General features: G+C 47.8%; 1 protein-coding gene across 1 annotated transcript in view; it reads right to left on the bottom strand.

Annotated features, from left to right (window-relative positions):
* The window catches only part of LOC144820262 (neuronal acetylcholine receptor subunit beta-3-like), a 398,753-nt gene that overhangs the window by 320,533 nt on the left and 58,520 nt on the right, over positions 1–19,700 (bottom strand). Inside the window, exon 2 of the mRNA XM_078677851.1 lies at positions 2,402–2,446. Coding sequence (XP_078533977.1) covers positions 2,402–2,446 — 45 coding nt within the window. The remainder of the gene's footprint in view (positions 1–2,401; positions 2,447–19,700) is intronic.

The following is a 19,700-nucleotide window of genomic DNA, read 5'->3' on the forward strand; positions in this document are numbered from 1 at the left end:
GATAAACAAAAGCTACTGAAAACATTTTGAACTATTTTTCCCGTGAAAGCGAAATTATTTTTCTTTCACTTCCAAAATATTTACCTTTTTTTGGCACATGTACTCTGCTTAAAGTAGAACTATTCTTAGAGAACAGAGCTTCTATTTTTAGGAACTCTAGAGACTATATTTAACCTCAGCCTCTAGCACATGTACAGCATTTGTATTAATATGTGATGAAATGGTCTCAACCTTCTTTTCTGTATTCAGAGCCATTTCATGTGTAATTTTCGCAATTCATTCAGCAGATATATATGCATTTTAACTGAATGATACCACTGCTTGAAAAGCGTACAGTACCAATACTCATTTTCGTGTATTTACCATATACCATTTCAAATGCGGTTTATGTATTTTGGGGTGGGTTGGAAAACTCACATGCATCATTATATGTTTACTATTGCTTAGTTTTAGTAATGATGGACATTAGATCATGGAGTGGGTGTTGTATTTCTATCTAGGACCCTAATTCGATATTCCCAATTTATGCCCTTGTATGGCTATAATAAATAATATCCATATAAAGGCATAAGAATCATATCCATATTTAGTCGTAGCCCATGCAGTCCAAATTAAGCAAGGCTACTTCCCCAGACTCCTAGAAAGTACAACGCGTTCTTTAAACAAACCAAACCTTGAGCAACCTGGGAATTCCCCATGCTTCTGTTTTGATTTGTCCTAGAACTCCTGCGAGCACTGAAAGAACGTCCAGTTCTTAGTGACATCTTTTATTGACGTCTTATGTCCAACCGTACGTCAAACCCGGCACCTTTCAGGTATAAATATACCAACGTTGCCTTAAGCAAACACACGGTGGTTTGGAGCGGAGCGGCTATCTACTTGCCCGAGAGGCCAGCTGATGCGAGAGCCCACGGAAGCCGCCCCTCCCTTTTGACGCACTGAGAAAGACACTGTCTTTTTCTCCAGCCGAGAAAATCCAGCTCCGGTGTTTCCAGCCACCCTTGAGGGTAGCTGGGATATCGAGTCCTGAGAGAGAGATACCAGACCTCCTACATTCTGTTACCAAGGTACGGAGCTGACTAAACCCTTAATGAGAATTCTTGATTCAGATTCTTGGCAAAACCAACTTAACTTAAAACTGCTACTTACTTACTCCTTCCCACGTATTAGGCTTAGGTCAGGTACACCGGGGTAGGCGTATTTAGAAGCACCAGTTGAGTACGTTAGTCAATGTTTTTATGTATGTATATATTTTATCTATTTTTAAGTATCATATGGCTAAGAAACCATATCAATGCTTTTACAGTATTATTTTATAATACTCCTTTTACTGTACGCACTTTACTTTACTATAAGTATTGAAATAGTGGCAATTCATTTCTCTTGCATGAGAAAGAAGACTGTTCAATAAATAACACCTTTTATTGAAAACGCCCGTCTCTCTATTTCTCTGCACTCTGGTGAAACTAAGTACGCACGATTGACTGAGTGAAATAGCGGTCTATTGTTTTCACACGACTCTAGAGATACACTCTTATTCTGAGGGAGCAAAGTTGTCATGTTTTATGGTTGTCAGAAGCTAATCCCTTCTTGTCTATCCAGGGAAGTTAAACTCCTCCTTATTTATTCGAGAAAGTTTCTAGTGACCTCTGAGCTAGCTGGCAAAACTAATTAAGTCTAATATAGTCAGTAGAGACCTAGTCGACCTCAGTCCTACGTCTACACTGCTGTTTATATTATTCCAATGCGCAGAGCCTATTGGGAATATAGGAACTACACTACAAGTATTGTTTCTTTGTAATATTAAAATAATAATATATGTTAAACAAAATAGTGCCTTCCAGTGTTTTCCAATTAACTTTATGTGGTGTGGTGAAAACAGTTCTTGTGGCTGCTACAGGTTTTATGATTTTGTGAAACAGCTCTGGCTCTCTCTTTTGATGCTGTTCCAGGGCAGCCTCCCTCAACTGGGGCCTCCAACAGCCCTCTCGGGGACAAAGATATTTTTATGTGCAGTGTACCAATCGTCGTTGTCATCGCCCGTGGAAACCCCACTATATTTTTCAGGGGGGGCACTCAGTTCGTAGTAAGCTACTGTGTCCACACAAAGGTTTCTCAAGGTTACATATAGTACCACAGAGATATCAGAGTGACCAGAGGTATGTCAGAATACGGACCTCGGACATATACTTCAAAATGTTTTGTTTGAGAATTTTCATTAGTTAAGTGACTGGTTACACACGAACAAATACAACTCAAAATAATCCACAGAAAAAAAATAAGTTAGTTACGTGCAAACCACAAAAGTACCCATAAAGCTGTGCCTGTAACAAATGAAAACATATATTAAAATGAATTTTCATGTTTTAGTACAATCAAGGCTTGGTTTTTAAAATCTTACCTGTCTCAGCCACACGTTGGTCGTCATTAATTGCTTTTTTTCATCCTTAGAAAATATAAAAGCAAATTAATTAATGGTGTATACAGTCACAATCCTAAAATTGTATCTCTGTATTGTTATTCCACAGCACACTTTAAATTCGAATTAAGCTGGGAATCAGTTAGAGGCCAACTCTACAGTTCATGCTACTTACTGTTTCCCCATTTTAAGAGTGCCTCTTATTTCCGATAGGACCGGTAGCAAAATTACCGACACCGATGGAATAGAAATTTGCCTAGCCTACGAGAAGGTAAGATTCAATTCTATTAAAGACGCGGAGGCGAGGATTATGCTCATTCTTTCTTTGCTTTAATAACAAACTTTCAAACAGCAGCTTTATCACAACCATGTATAATAAACTACATTTCCCATAAGACTAGGGTAAAGAAAAACAGTCTCTAGGGAGTCCTTCCACAGTGTTCATGGACCTTATCCAATAAATCTTCGTGTCACTTCCTGCACTTCCTCTTTCTTCACTGGAGGAGCTCTCCCCTGCTCATGCATCCTGTTTTGAACCATCGTTCCCTGAAACAAACAACACTGATCATTTACGGAGCTATTAACATACAAAACATATTCAAGCAAAACTGCAACCTGAAATAGGCATGTAAAACATCAGTAGGGCAAAAAAACACAATCATTTAATCAGAAAGAGACCACCTAGTCTCATCACAAGACCCCTCATAACAGGTAAAGAGATTACTTACGTTCATACGGGGCGGGACTGCAACCAACGAGCTTGCAGGGAGGGATAATCCTCGCCTCCGCGTCCTTAATAGAATTAAAACTTACCTTCTCGTAGGCTAGGCAAATTTCTATTCTATGTCAGGACCAGAGGCGAGGATTATACTCCTTCAAAGCTTGTCTATGACCCTCTGAGCCATATTCAGCAGCGGCTTAAAATAGAACCTTTTAAAGGTGGAATCCGATGACCAATCCGCTGCCCTCATAAGGTCTTCTAAACGAACACCAAGGCTAAAGGCTTTCGAAGCCATCGCTCCCCGTGCTGAATGCGCACCAAAAACTCTTGTATTAATGCCCGCCTCTTGCATGAACCACAGCACCCAACAGGTTATAGTGGGAGATGAGACCGCCTTAAACGGCTTTTTAAGGGATATCAGGAGTTGTCGTTCGCCCAGATGGCGGATTTCCTCCGTAGCCTCCTCGTCGGCTTTAAGGCATTGAACCACACAGAGTTTTGGTGACTCCTCAAAAGCAGGATAAGAGATCGTACGTGTGTTGGACTTAGCACGCCTAGTCACCGTGAAGGTAACTCCATCTAGGGAGAAAACTCTCACTGTAATATCCAATGCTCGGACATCCGAGACCCTTTTGCGCGACACCAGTCATAGCAGTATTGCTAGTTTAGCCGACAATTCCGTTCGTGAGAGGAAACGGTTCGGCTGCCAGGATAACAACAAATTCAATACCTGGTTAACATCCAAAAGGGCTGAATAGTGGGGTTCAGGAGGCAACGATAGTCTGATGCCCCTGAGAAGTTTAAAAACAAAAGGATGTTCCCCCAAAGGGGCTCCATCCACTGGCGCATGACCTGCTGAAATTGCAGAGCGGACTGTGTTCACCGACCTATACGCCAAGCCTTTCTTTGGCAGGTCCGCTAGATAATTAAGAACATGAGTCAAGTCCGCGACCACGGGATCCACTTCCCGTCACATACACCAACATACCCATCTCGTCCAAGCCGATTCGTATCTTTTGGACGTACTGTCTGCCCAAGCTCTGGAGAGCAGGATCTCAGCGTGCTCCAAAAGGCCCGGCAGTCTCCAGCGTTGCCTGTAATCTGCCACGCCATGAGCTGAAGGGAACCGTCTTCCACCAACCTGTGAGGAACTCCCTCCGGACTCCACAGCAGGAGGGGAGTTCGGTGGAGTTGAATTGGAGAATCCCAAGAAAGTTCCAGTAGAACTGGAAACCAAACTTGCGACCTCCAGAACGGCGTTACCAGAACCACGGAGGCTCCCTGTCTACGAACTTGGGCCACCGCCCGGGTGATCATAGAGAACGGGGGAAGCACATTCCCGCTCTCCTGACACCAATCCTGAGTAAACGCATCGGTCGCCACCACCAGCGAATCCGGCCTCCAACTGAAGAATCGGGGAAGTTGCCGGTCGAGGCGACAAGCAAAGAGGTCGATGGAAAAAGGGCCCCAGCATTCTTGCAGGGAGAGGAAAATCTCCGGATCTAACTTCCATATGCTGGCGTCCCGGAGATAACGGGAGTGCCAATCCACCACTAAATTGTCCTGACCTGGTAGATACTCTGCCGTGACCGAGATCTGATTGGAGAGGCAAAACTCCCAAAACTGTTTCGCCATGTTCGCCGAGGCTTTGGATCGGGTGCCGCCCAGATGACTGATATACCAGACCGCCGACACATTGTTCATTTTCAGGAGTACTGAAGCCTGGACAAGGTCCTTGGTCCAGCAATGGACCGCAAAGGAACCCGCCAGAAGCTCCAGACAATTGATGTGAAGCTGCTGTTCTTGAGGAGACCAACTTCCGCCGGTGGAGAACTCCCCACACCGCGCTCCCCAACCTGCCCGACTGGCGTCCGACTCTATCACCAAATCGGGGGAGGAACCGAAGATAGCCCTTCCATTCAAGGCCTCCATGTGTGTTAGCCACCACTCCAACTCTTCGCGTACCTCGTCCGTCAGAGGGACCATCTGAGAATATGTCAGACCTCTCCGCAGATGATGTGCCTTCAAGCGCTGAAGGGCCTGGTAGTGCAATGGGCCCGGAAAGATCACCTGAATAGAGGCTGAATAGAGACTCACCAGATGAGAAATCTGGCACAGGGAAGTCCCTTGCTTGGCCAGGGTTTGGCGGATCTCGTGACAAATCCTCGCCACCTTCCTGGAGGGCAGACTTAATGACGCCAAGGTGGAGTCTATCACGAATCCCAGAAAAACTGCCTTCTGAGTCGGGAGCAGAAGAGATTTCTGTTAGTTGATCACGAACCCTAACTCCTGAAGCAAAGACACTGCCATCTGTAACTGACTCTTCAGCTGTAAGGGACATTGGGCTAAGATAAGAATATCGTCCAAGTAGACGATCAAGCGGACCACAAGTGCTCTCAAATACTCCATCACCGGCTTGAGAACCTTGGTGAAAAACCACAGGGCCGAGGAAAGCCTGAACAGGAGACACCTGAACTCGTAAGCCTGTACCCACCAAAGAAATTGAAGGAACCGTCTGTGGGGTGGAAAAATCGGAACCACTAGGTACGCATCTTTTAGGTCCAGGCGCACCATCCAATCGAGTGGCAGGAGGACGTCTCTGAGCAGATGAATGCCCTCCATTTTGAAATGCCTGTACACCAGCCACTCGTTGAATTCCCGAAGGCCTCTGACCCCCGTCGACCTTGTCCACCAAAAAGATGTTGCTGAGAAAACCCAGAGTGAACCTCTGTAAGACACACCGCTCCCTTGCGGAGCAGGTCGGCGACTTCCTCGTCTACCATGGCTGCGTCTTCCGCACAGAACACTATTGGACGTGGATGAGCGTCCTGGCGGGGGGAACCATAAAACTCTATTTGGAACCACCTCACCGTCTGAAGCACCCAAGCGTCCCAGTAATAGCTTCCCAAGCGGGGAAAATCTGTGCCAGCCTGCCCCCAAATCACACATGCGCAGCGGGCAAAACACTCACCATTGGCGTTTCCATTGTTGCCTTTGTAACCTCTGCGGCCTCGGAAGCGTTGTCCTCTGGTCGGGTCAAAGTTGTTAAACCGCTGATCCATTTGGTACTGTCCACGTCCGGAGCCTTGCCCCCTTCCCTGGGGGTTTTGGTTTTGCGGACGGCCGGGTGGTCGGCTCCTGCCCAGACCGGCTCTGCGAAAAACACGAGGATGAAAGACTCTTTTTATATTCACCTGTGCCTTGTCTATCGAAGTAAACGTGGCAAAAAACTTGCCCAACTCTTTAACGAAGGGCTCACCGAATAAACCCCCTTGTGCCGTTGCCCCAGCCTAAGAACAGGCCAAATCACCAAGCTTGGGGTCGACTTTTATTAAAAGGAACCTACGCCTCTCTGTCGACAGGGCACAGCTTGCATTGCCCATAAACCATATTGCTCGCTGCACCCATGCTGACAGAACCTCTGGGTCAATCAAGGAGCCAGAACTACGGGCTTCCTCTGCCATGTCCAGTATCTTAGTCATCGGTCCAATGGCGTCTAATAGCTTGTCCTGAGACGCGCACCAGGAACGGTCTATCCCTTTCTTGGGGTCTTTAATGAACTTAGCTAAGAAGGTAGCCATTTTCGCCTCGATTTCGGGAGTAAGCGCCACCTTTCCATCTGAAGTAGGCCAGAGGCATTCAGCTCGTAGCCTACTCCGAGCCTCATTCTCTAAGGGCTTCCTGAGGCGGGACGCTACGTATAAGGCTGCCTTTTCGGCGGGAACCCAGTCCGCCGACCTAGGATGTACAATAGCATCCGGGTCTAACATGTCAGCGATGCCCGCCTTTGGAGGTTCAGTAGAACCCGACAGTCGCCAAGGTCTCGAGAACCCTGCCTCATCATCAGACACATCTGGGGAGTCCCCGTGCTGAGTTTGAGGGTGAACCGGCAGCGGATCTGAAACCGGGGGAACTGGCTCCTGGGGAAGCACTATGGGCTCAGTATGTTCCAGGAAAGCCTGCTTAAGATGCTCAAAAGCATCTGTCTCCACCCCCACGTCACACTTTTTCTTGGGGAGGGGGACCCTCACCGCCCAGCTGGCCTGCTTCTGGCTCCCCAGACACCACCGGGTTAACAGGGGAAGGCTGTCCTACCTTCGCGGACAACTGTTCTATTTTATCAACCAGCCGCTGTTCCATCGGGGTCATTAACTCAGTGACAGCCCTATAAATGGAGTTATCCACCTTCTCAGAAAAATCATAATCCCATTGTAAATATGAGAGAGAGTCTTCCTCTTCATAGTACTCGTGCTCCATGTTAATAGATTGAGTAATCACTAGGCCAATACCAGGGAGCACACCCACACAGAGCGTGAAAAAATTGGGGCTGAGGGTCTGTCAGGAAATTTATAGGCCAAAGGCAAAATTTTCACAGGGCAGTGAACCCCAGGACACCACAACACCCACCGGGTACACTGGGATTTATTGCTGCCTGTAATAGGTGTCCGGAATGAAGGCCAGAGGCCCAACAACTCTACCTACCCCGTAATCACAGGGCATGAGGAGTAAACATTCCCGATGCACCGCACCACTACCAACCCGTAAAACGGGCGTACCAGGAGAAAGGGGCAAGGATACTGACCCAGCCACGCTGGGTGATTCAGGCAGCACACGGGGCGCGAACTGTAACAGGCGAATGGAGCGCGATTCACCTTGCCTGACTGAAAATGCGCTCTGTGGCCAGCCAGCAAGTCGCGACGCCCCCACCGCGCCCTCTAGCGGGTGGCAGACCGCACTGCGGTCCTTGCTGAAGGGAACCAAGCCACGTAAAGAGCGTTGAGCGGTCCCGTGGCGAAAAGGGAATCTGAAAAAAAAAAGCAAGGCTACAGATCCCCCCAACAAACACTCTGCCCATCAAAGTAAGGAATGTAGAAACGCACTTAACTCTAGCTGCCGAGCAGCGAAGAAACAGGAAGTGCAGGAAGTGACACAAAGATTTATTGGATAAGGGCCATTAACACTGTGGAAGGACTCCCTAGAGACTGTTTTTTCTTTACCCTAGTCATATGGGAAATGTAGTTTATTATACATGGTTGTGATAAAGCTGCTGTTTGAAAGTTTGCTATTAAAGAATGAGCATAATCCTCGCCTTCGGTCCTGACATCGAATTATGAGTTCTCTTAGAACTCCACAGATCTGCCATCTTTTAGCTGAAGACTCCATGAGTGAAATACAGGGCCAAATGAGGAATCACCTGAAGAATCAGGTCTGGAATTACAGAGTCCCAGTCAATTCCTCTTTTCTAAGAGTGCCCCCAGCGACCACTCATAGTAAGTGGTAAATCCATTGAAGGGGATTCTAATGTCCCCTGTATCATTTACAACTGAGGAGGAGTTACGGAGCCAAACTCCGGGGTCCTCAGCATGAGCCCCATAATGCCAGCAACCAGATACCAACGAGAAAAGTGTGGGAATAATCAGTGAAAATAAACTTGTTTAGTTCCTATCAAACCAAGATATCTAAAACAATGGTTATCTACGAAAGGAACCAAATTCAGTCTGTGCTCACCCTAACTAGGCCAGTGGGAGGGACAGAATAAAAGCTTCAAGAAAGTGAAGCAATACAGCGAAAGAATGTAACAGAAAACACCAGCAAATGTAATCTGCAATACACAAATATGTAAAAGAAAGAGAATAACCCCTAAATTATTTACATTTCACACCTAATTGTTTGCATGCGCGTGTACTCTGGGTTATAGAGAGAATGTGACTGTGTTCCTACTCCCTACACCCTACGACAACTAATAACCCTTTACCCAGTTAAGGTGCAGTCTGAAGGCTCATACATCAGCCAGTACAGTTAAAACTAGAGATGCTGGGTTAGAAAGAGGTTCTTTCACCTGAGGAGATCACTCACTCTCCTGTGCTCAACTGGGGAAAGTGGTAGACTAAACCGGCTGACCTCATGTGATCCAGCTTAACATGGCGGACAGCTTGCTGGCAACAGGTGTAGCAACTGGAGAGTAATCAATCCCCACAAACCTTTACGTAGGGACCTTGGGCTGAGCACCATGAGCGTGGGTGACCGTACGCGATAAACTGCTTGCGGCGACCTCAGGCATCCCACACAGGCGGGGACTATGAGCTGTGGGCCCTACAGCAGTACCCCTAGAGAGGGTGGGAGGTGTGGGTTACTGCTGCGTATAAAGTCACTACCAGCACAAGATTTCTCAACAGCAACTAGTCTGGAGGAAGGTGAACTCCTGTGCTCTATCGAACTAGCCGCCTCACTATGCCACGTTCTAAAGCAGCCAAAGACAATTCAGTGGTGTCCCTCTGGAATAAGGCCCCACAGTCAGATGCGCCGGTCCACCCCCCATGCACACTCGCCAGCAGAGACGGCAAACGAGTGCTCTGCCCCGATCACTCAGGGATACATGGACCGTTTTTTACAGGAAATTTGAATGGATATCTCCTCACTCAAAGAAGAGTTTAAATACTGCTTTCACATAATTCAGAGGGATGCTTCCGAAATAGGGGACAGGGTGGACGACCTGGAACGGACTGTTGATGCCAGATAAGAGGACCAGGAGATGCTGTGGCACGGGTAACAGAGCTGGAAGAACAACACATCAACCTCCAAACCAAGCAAGAAGACCTAGAAAATAGGAGCCGCCGGAACAGCATCCGCATACGGGGGTGTCCCGGGGCGCAGAAGGCACTGACATCATCTCCTTCATAGCGGAGCTGCTCCAGGCAGTTCATGGTGACGAGGAGGCCTCGCCGCCTGCTTTAGATAGGGCAAATCGAGTTTCCACTGTAAATGGTCAAATGGAAAACATCCCAGATATCCTGACCAGACTACATTTTTTCACAGAGAAGGAAGCAATCATGCAAGCAGCTAGGGGCAAGACGGAGCTTACTTTTCAAGGCCACATGATACAACTCTACCAAGATCTCTCAATTATCACCCTGAGAAAGGGCCGTGACTTCAAACCTTTCAGTGGTAAGCTATACACTCTGGGAATTCTCTACCGGTGGGGTCACCCCTTTGCCTTCTTGTTTCAATGGGAAGACAAGCGCTGCTCACTTCGATCTCTGGCGGAAGCCAAAACACTTTTGGGGCTCCCAGAAAATTCTCAGAAAGAGGATGTCTGTCCCGATGCCTGCTGTAGGAGAGTAGGATCTGCTTCTTATAGTTACCCCCACTTTTTGCTGATGTTTCACTGTTTTCGACTTAGTCTGGCTGGGATCCTGCTATCCAGGACCCCAGCCTATCGGCTTTCTCCTATAAATTGATTGCATGTACTTTAGGTACACCACAGATTGAATTCTGGGGTACCCTTATCAGTTCCTATTATATGGTATACTATATACCCAGGGCATAGGTACCCCAGAGGCCTCTCCAGGGCTGCAGCATGTATTATGCCACCCCTGGGAGACCATTCAAAATGACACAACAGGTCTGCTACAGCAGCCTGTGTAAGATGGTGTATGCACCCCTTACTTAGATATAGGATCCCTATATCTACCTTGTATCACTACACATATAAACCTATCAGTCACCCCTATGGCAGGCCTTATCAATCTTGAAGGTAGAGTGCTGGGTTTTGTGTGAGAGTATGCCCATGCATGAGAAAGGCCCCTCTGCAGCCTTCAGAATCTATTCTCTAGGGGTTGTTCTGTGATGCAGCCAACCATATACTCTTAAGTGCATTATAACCTCGCCGTAAATCCTAACTTTGAAATGGCTGAAAGGAAAAATCTCATGTTTGGGGTCAAACACCTTGGAATCATACCTCCCCACCAGTACTGGCGGGGAGGTATGATTCCACCCTCCTAGAGGGAGAAATATGACAGCACCGGTACACCCGGTACCAGCTTTCTCGACCCTGGCATCACAAGATGGATACTGCCAGCCACAGACACGCGTCTACCCTCCTGCTGCTGGATGAAACTCTGGCAGGGGAGGCTGGACAATAGGTTTCCTGTCACAGGGAGGTGTGACCACCTCCCAGACAGGCTTTAGAGCCCAGTCCAGCTCAAACAGGTTGCAGGGGCACTAAAACCCTGCTCTGATGCAAAACTGGACAAAGGACATGGGTGTAGCAACCCCTGTATCCTGACCCTCCCATAGGTGGGTCCCCAGAGTTTGTCCCACCCCTTCCTTGGGTACAAAGAAGGAACCCCTGACTACAGGACTATAGATTTTACCTGGACTAAACTCTGCTAAAAACCAAGTACTTCAACGATCTGCACGCCGCTGGATGACTGAAGAATCTCCCTTGGAGTAAAGGAGTTACTCCCCTGCGAGGCAGGCACCTCAACGCATCTGACAGCTTTGTATCTACGCAGCTCCTGAAGGACTTCAAAGATTTTGCAACACAAGAGGTGGGTTCCTAAGCTTCTCCGAGGCCGATCAGTGCTCTCAGAAAACCTGAGACCTGCAGCCCTCGTGGGGACCGTGCAACCCGAACCACTGAACACTGTGCACATTTGCAGCAGCATATTCTTTTTGGCGATACCTGAGGCTGTGCTTTTGTCTACTTGTAGTCCAAGCCCCGAGCAGTGATTCCACTGAAGATTACCAGCCTACACTCCACGAGTGTTCCATGGGCTGGTAGTGTGTGATTCCTCTCGTGGTCCCTTTGCGACCCATGGTCCGTTGACCTGTGGGTCCCTGTGAAGGTAACAGTGGACTTTCCAGGTTGCTCCAGATGTGCCCTGACTCTCCATAGCTTGGGGAGTCCCCAGGACCTTGCTGGTCTTCACCGAAGCATCTTTTCTCTCACCACATGGGTTGCAGTTGCCAAAGCTTGTTGGTCTTCAATACGGACACCGACTCCCCACCACTCGACATCCTTCGTGGTACAGCCTGCCTGTGGACTTTGGTCATCATCAACATCTTCTGGTCCCCGTGGCACCAGAGTCAAGCTTCACCTCTTCGCACCTGAAGCGCCCGACATCGGTGAGCATTCGTCTACCGAACCAACGGTCACTGGCAAGTGACCCAGACTCTGTCCCCTATGCTTTCAGGTTCTTCACAGCTCCGATACAGGCTTGGATCCCACCGGACACTTTTCCTCTTCACGGCAGCAGCATTTTGCAACATCACGCCATTGGAATCTACGAAGATTCCCGACGCCATTTGACACCTATGCACCCGGCTTCCCTGGGTTAGGTAACACAAGTACTCCGGTGCTCACATGGGTGTTGCCCTTAGAACCTTCTAAGTCCAAAAGGGTTTGCTCAAAGCCCTCTCATAAGTGTCCTTAAACTTTAAAAATCCAACCGCAACTTTCCCATAGGATTGTACGGAGCTCGCGGCTGTGTTCTCACGCTGCACGCGTCCCCCGTGGATCCCCTGTGTCACTACCTTGGGTGGTTCCTTGGGGTCCCAGTGATTCTATGTGCTCTAGGCACAGTTCCTAGTCAAGTAGTGGTTGTTATGCCACTTTCTTAGTATATGGTTCGGTCTCCCCCTGGAACCTGCTGTGTATTGTGCTATTTACTGTCGTCCTATAACTGTATTATTGTGTGCCTTTGTTCTCTAATCTCATAAAGAGATTAGTAGAGAGTATTTAGTAATAAATACATATATTTGATGTATACCTTGTGTGGTTCTCCTTTCATTTGGTCATTCAAGAGGTTATAATCTGGTAAACCAAGCTGCTTTTAGCCTGAAGGCTGCTCTCCATAGCCACCACTAGGATAGCTTTCAATAAAGGTTATCTTTAACCTAATCATCAATAAGGGTCGTTTGGACTGGTACAAGGTGCCCACTATAACCAGTGGACAGCATATACCAGGCCAACTTCTCACATTGGTGTGCAGCGGATTGGATTCAAGCTTGTTATTGCTTTATCAGATAATCTCATTGAGTGACTTATTTACTTGGGTAAGCCAAGGGTCTAGCACACCCTTTCTCCAACTCAAGAGAATTTAGTAGTCCCACTAGGTTAGGTAGGTGCCTACACCACATAGCACTAGTATGTCTTTAAAGGTAGAAGCCTGTAGCTCCATGCTAACTAAGTATGACCATCTTCCATTTCAGGAACTGAGGAATATGTGTGCATCTAGAAAATTGAAGACAGGGAAAAACCCTAGGATTCAACGCCTCATAGAGGCTTTGCTTTTAGATGACATCGGGAAGAGCCCAGGGTCTGATGAGACAGGCAAGTTGAGTGGGGCAGCAGAGGAGGAAATGCTAGGAAGTGAAAACATCCAAGACCTAGACTCTGAAGCTGACCAGGAGGATCAAGATGATTCTACCCTGGACAATCCAATTCTTCCTGTAGATGGGGAGAAGGCCCCTGTGGCACTCTCTTTACCCCACCTGGAAGGGTTAACAGTTTACCAAGAAGATCAAGATCTCCTTCTCAGGAATCAAATCATTCTGGTACTTCTGTAGGGACCTCTGTTTGTCATAGGACTTCTACTTCTCACAAGAGTGAGACCTCCCACGATAAAAAGTGCAAAATGCTTGAGTTTGAAAAAGCTAAGCTTAGGATCAATAGAGAGCAGTTGGCCTTAGACAGGGAATCTCTGGAGCTCCAGAGAGCTTCACAAAGGTTGGGGCTAGAGCCCTATGGTGGCAGCAACAGTGTTACTAGAGGTAGAGAACATACTCATGACCAGAGGAACTTGAACACGTTTGTCCCTCCATAACAGAGTGGGGATGATATCCACAAATGGACAACTGCACTGGAGAGGGCCTGTAAAGTACAGAGGGTCCCTCAGGAGCAATAGGCAGAAATCTTGTGGCTCTCATTTGCAGACAAAGGTAGAGACAAGCTCCTCACTGTTAGAGAAGAGGATGCTGATAATTACAAAGTCTTGAAGAGTGCACTGATTGATAGGTTTGGCTTAATCACTGAACAGTACAGGTTGAGGTTCAGAGATACCCAAAAGGCACAGACTCAAGACTGGGTTGACTTTATAGATTGTGCTACTAAAGAACTGGAAGGCTGGTTACTTGGCAGTAAAGTGTGTGATTTTAAAGCACTATACAATTTAATTATGAGGGAGCAGATCCAGATTAATTGTCAAATCAGTTGTTGCATCAGTACCTGGAGGACTCTGATCTGACCTCTCCCCAAGAATTGGACCAGAAGGCAGACAAATGGGTCAGAACCAGGGTGAGGCAGAAGGTTCAGAACCAAGGTGGTGACTCCAAGAAGCAAGATTATAAACACTCTGAAAAGGGTGGGGAGAAGGGTAACAACCAGAAGTCTTCTCAAGGGCCCCAGAAATCTTCTGATGGGGAGTCACAATCAAACAAGGGAAAAGGCAAGAAGAAACCATGGTGCAAAACCTGTAAACAGATAACCCATTGGACAAGTGACTGTAACAAGTCCAATGACTCAACTCCAACTACCACAGCCCCTAAGGCAACTGTTCCCATTAGTTTAGCTCCAAGTGGTAGTACTCAGAATCATGGTATAGAAGGGTTAACCCTGGGATCTGAGATGGACTCTGGCCTAGTCAGAGTTCCTACTCAGGCTGTACTGATCTGTGATGGAGGCATGGATATGGCCTCCTTATTTGTACGTCCCAGTAACTTGGGCAAATACAGCAGCCTTTGAAACATGGAAAATAGGCCTTGGCATTTTGGGACACAGGAGCAAGTGTCACAATGGTGACAAAAGATCTTGTGGCTCCTGAGCAAATTATACTTGGTGAGATGTACCAAGTGACCAATGCTAGCAATGTCAGGACAGGCCATTCCTTGCCAGTTTTTAATTTCACCTGGGGAGGGGTAACTGGCCAGTCTTCATTCGTGGTATAGAGGACATACTGATTTTTCGGAAAGCCATTAAGACCTTCCTTTTTCCACTGACTTAGGGACTCTGCTTTCTTGTTCTGTTTCAGCTACTTTGTACAATTAGACTGACAGCTCCATAACATAAGAAGGTAGTGGTAGGTGCCGACCTCCCTGTTGAATGCTTGTTGGGCAATGATTTAGAAACTTCAGCTTGTGCTGAAGTGGAACTCAGGACTCACGCAGAAATGTTGGGAATCCCTGCAGATGTGTTTGCTATGACTAGGTCACAGGAAACAATGTCTAACAGTGAACAGGCCCTGGACCCTGGAAAAATGGACCAGGCGCCTTACAAGAGAAGGAGCAGTAGGGGCAAGGCAGTGTCTACCCCCCTGACTCAGAATACAGATCAGTCTCTTGAGGGAAATGATCTTAGTCCTGAAGAAGGAACTGTCCCAGAGGTGCTTGAACCTGATCAGGTTGAGTTCTTGGGGACAGGGGGTCCTTCCAGGGCAGAACTGAGCCAGTAGCAGCTGTGCTGCCCCTCTCTTGAACTCCTCAGACAACAGGCTGTTGCTGAGGCTAGTGGGTCCCATAGGGTCTACTGGGATGATGAACTCCTTTACTCAGAGACCCCAAGCCTGGTGCCACCAGGAGTTTAGTTACACCTCTGAAGTTTAGGGGTTTCCTATTGACAATAGCACATGACATCCCTTTAGCAGGTCACCTAGGCCAAAACAAGACTGGGGACAGAATTGTTCCTCACTTGCATTGGCCTCACATGTCTAAAGACACAAAGGAGTTTTGTCGCTCCTGTGTCACCTGTCAAGCCAGTGGTAAGGCAGGTAGTACAATAAAGGCTGCAACCTGATAACACTACCTGTGGTGGGGTCCCCTTTGAGAGGGTTGGGATATATATAGTTGGTCCCATGGATCCTCAAACAGCATCTGGGCACAGATTTATACTGGTGGTGGACTAGGTATCCAGAAGCAATTCCCCTTAGGACCACCACAGCTCCTGTAGTGGCAAGGGCCCTCCTGGGAATACTTTCCCTAAGAAGGTAGTATCAGACAGAGATGAAAAATTCATGTCTAGCTACTTGACTGCTATGTGGAAGGAGTGTGGAGTAAATTACAAATTTACCACCCCTTATCACCCACAATGCAATGGGTTAGTTGAAAGGTTCAACAAAACCCTTAAGGGCATGATTAAAGGTCTCCCAGAAAAGCTTAAGTGCAGCTGGGACATACGTTTGCCCTGCCTTCTATTTGCCTACAGAGAAGTTCCACAGAAGGGGGTTGGGTTATTGCCCATTTTAACTTCTGTTTGGACATCCAGTTAGGGGTCCATTGTGTCTAGTGAAGGAGGGATGGGAGTTACCTTTCAAACCCATAAACCGGATATTATGGACTATGTACTTGGTCACCGCTCCCGGGCGGCTGAGTACATGAAGAAGACAACTAAAAACCTTGAGGCTAGCCAGGAATTGCAAAAGGCCTGGCAAAGCTGTTTTGCCTGTTTATCAGCCGGGACAGAAAGTATGGGTGTTGGAGCCTGTGGTCCCAGCAGCCTTCCAAGACAAGTGGGGTGGCCCTCATACCATTGTTGAGCAGAATGGAGACGTTACCTACTTGGTGGACCTTGGAACTCCCAGGAGCCCCCATAGGGTGCTCCGTGTCAACAGGCTCAAACCATATGTTGACAGGGCTGACATGGGGTTGCTCATGGCTACTGATGAGGGACAGGGGGAAGAGAGTGATCCACGCCCTGACCTGCTCTCACAGAACCCTGATGAAAGATCAGTTGATGGTGTAGCCTTGGCAGGTAGCCTCACTGTCCAGCAGCAAACTGATTGCAGAAAAGTTCTCAATCAGTACAGACATAGGTTTTCTAACAAGTCAGACTAACTGATGCACTGGTGAAGTGGACACTGGGGACAGTCTGCCTGTTAAAAATAAGGTTTACAGGCAACCTGACCATCTCTGGGACTGTATCAGGACTGAAGTCCAGAAGATGTTGGAATTGGGAGTTATTGAACCCTCAGATAGCCCTTGGGCTAGTCCAGTAGTCTTGGTACCCAAACCTCACACCCAGAATGGTAAGAGAGAGATGATGTGTTGGGTTGTCTACAGAGGTCTCAATGCAGTCACTAGGACAGATGCTCATAGAATTCCAAAGGCTGATGAGCTTATAAATACCTTGGCCTCAGCCAAGTTTCTGAGCACATTTGACCTGAGAGCTGGCTACTGGCAGAACAGACTAGCTGATGATGCAAAGCCAAAAACTGCATTTTCTACCCTAGTGGGCACTACCAATTTGTGGTGATGCCCTTTGGTTTGAAGAAAGCACCTGCCACTTTTTAAAGGTTGGTGAACAAAGTCCTGACAGGCTTGGAAGACTATAGTGCAGGATATCTTGATGATATTGCAGTCTTTTTCTCGACCTGGGAGGATCGCCTGGTACACCTGAGAAATGTTTTGGAGCCCCTGCAGAAAGCAGGCCTCACTATCAAGGCCACCAAGTGCCAGATAGGGCAGAGTCAAGTTGTATACCTGGGCCACCTGGTAGGTGGAGGTCAGGTTCAACAATTGCAGAGCAAAATCCAGACCATCATGGACTGGGTTGCTCCAACCGCCCAGACTCAGGTCAGAGCTTTCCTGGGTCTGACTGGGTACTATAGGAGGTCTGTCAAAGGATATGGATCCATAGTGACCCCTGTAAATGACATAACTTCCAAGAGAATGCCAAAGAAAGTTCAGTGGACAGTTAGCTGTCAAGAAGCATTTGACAACCTGAAGAAGGCCATGTGCACTGCTCCCATTCTGCAAAATCCCGAGTACTCCAAACAATTAATTGTCCAAACAGATGCATCTGACTTGGAGGTGGGGGCTGTGTTATCACAATTGAATGATGGTCAAGATCAGCCAGTAGCTTTTGTTAGTAGAATGTGACCCCAGAGAGAAACGTTGGTCAGCTATTGAGATGGAGGCCTTTGCTGTGGTTTGGGCTCTGAAGAAGCTGAAGCAATACTTGTTTGGCACTCACTTCATTGTTCAGACAGACCAAAAGCCCCTCTTATGGCTACAACAGATGAAGGGTGAAAACCCCAAACTTTTGAGGCGGTCCATTTCCCTACAGGGGATGGACTATACAGTGGCACATAGACACAGGAGTAACCATGCTAATGCAGATGGACTCTCCAGATTTTTCCACTTAGAACATGAAGACTCAACCGGTCATGGTTAGTTTAATGTCCTGGTGTTTGGGGGGTTGTGTAGGCGAGTAGGATCTGCTTCTTATAGTTACCCCGACTTTTTGCTGATCTTTCACTGTTTTCGACTTAGTCTGGCTGGGATCCTACTATCCAGGACCCCAGCCTATCTGCTTTCTCCTATACATTGATTGCATGTACTTTAGGAACACCACAGATTAGATTCTGGGGTACCCTTATAAGTTACTTGTATATGGTATACTATATACCCAGGGCATGGGTACTGCAGAGGCCTCTCCAGGGCTGCAGCATGTATTATGCCACCCCTGGGAGACCATTCAAAATGACACAACAGGTCTGCTACAGCAGCCTGTGTAAGGTGGTGTATGCACCCCTTACTTAGATATAGGTTCCCTATATCTACCTTATATCACAACACATATAAACCTATCAGTCACCCCTATGGAAGGCCTTATCAATCCTGAACTCAGGGTGCTGGGTTTTCTTGCAAGAGGGTGCCCATGCATGAGCAAGTCCCCTCTGCAGCCTTCGGAATCTATTTTATGGGGTTGTGCTGTGATGCAGCCAACCATATACTCTTACAGTACATTATAACCTCGTGGTAAATGCTAACTTTGGAATGGCTGCAAGGAAACATGTTGTGTTTGGTGTCAAACACATTGGAATCATACCTCCCCACCAGTACTGGCAGGAGAGGTATGATTCCACCCTCCTAGAGGGAGAAATATGACAGCACCGGTACACCTGGTACCAGCTTTCTCGACCATGGCATCACAAGGTGGATGCTTCAAGCCACAGACATGCTCTGCCCTCCTGCTGCTGGACGAACCCCCGGCAGGGAAGGCTGGAAAATAGGTTTCCTGTCACAGGGAGGTGTGACCACCTCCCCGACAGGCTTTAGTGTATTGGGGCTGGGTGGGTGCATTCCAAGAGCGCTTTGATGGCTGCACTGGGGGCACATTTGGTCTCCCTATGCATAGTCCAACTCAAACCGGTTGCAGGGGCACTCAGCCCTTGCTCTGGCATGAAACTGGACAAAGGACATGGGTGTAGTCACCCCTCTGTCCTGACCCTCCCATAGGTGGGTTCCCAGAGTTTGTCCCACCCCTTCCTTGGGTATAAATAAGGAACCCCTAACTACTGGACTTTAGATTTTACCTAAACTAAACTCTGCTACAGAAACCAAGTACTTCGACGATCTGCATGATGCTGGATGACTGAAGAATCTCCCTTGGAGTAAAGGAGTTACTCCCCTGCAAGGCAGCCACCTCAACGCTTCTGACCGGTTTGCATCTACCTAGCTCCTGAAGGGCTACAAAGATTTTGCAACACAGGAGGTGGATTCCTATGCTTCTCAGAGGCCGATCAGTGCTCTCAGCAAACCGGAGACCCGCAGCCCTGGTGGAGACCGTGCAACCCAAACTCCTGGACACCGTGCAGATTTGCAGCAGCATATTCTTTTTGGCGATCCCTGAAGTTGTGCTTTGGGCTACTTGTAGTCCAAGTCCCGAGCAGAGTTTCCACCGAAGATTACCGCGCGGCATCAATTCCGTGCCTGCGCTGAGCGTTCTATTGAGCGGGCAGGGCCGGGACGGAACTACTCCGTCACAAGCACAGCGACCCGTGG

The sequence above is a fragment of the Lissotriton helveticus genome, chromosome 2_1 (genome assembly GCF_964261635.1).
Source record: "Lissotriton helveticus chromosome 2_1, aLisHel1.1, whole genome shotgun sequence".
NCBI classification, from domain to species: domain Eukaryota; kingdom Metazoa; phylum Chordata; class Amphibia; order Caudata; family Salamandridae; genus Lissotriton; species Lissotriton helveticus.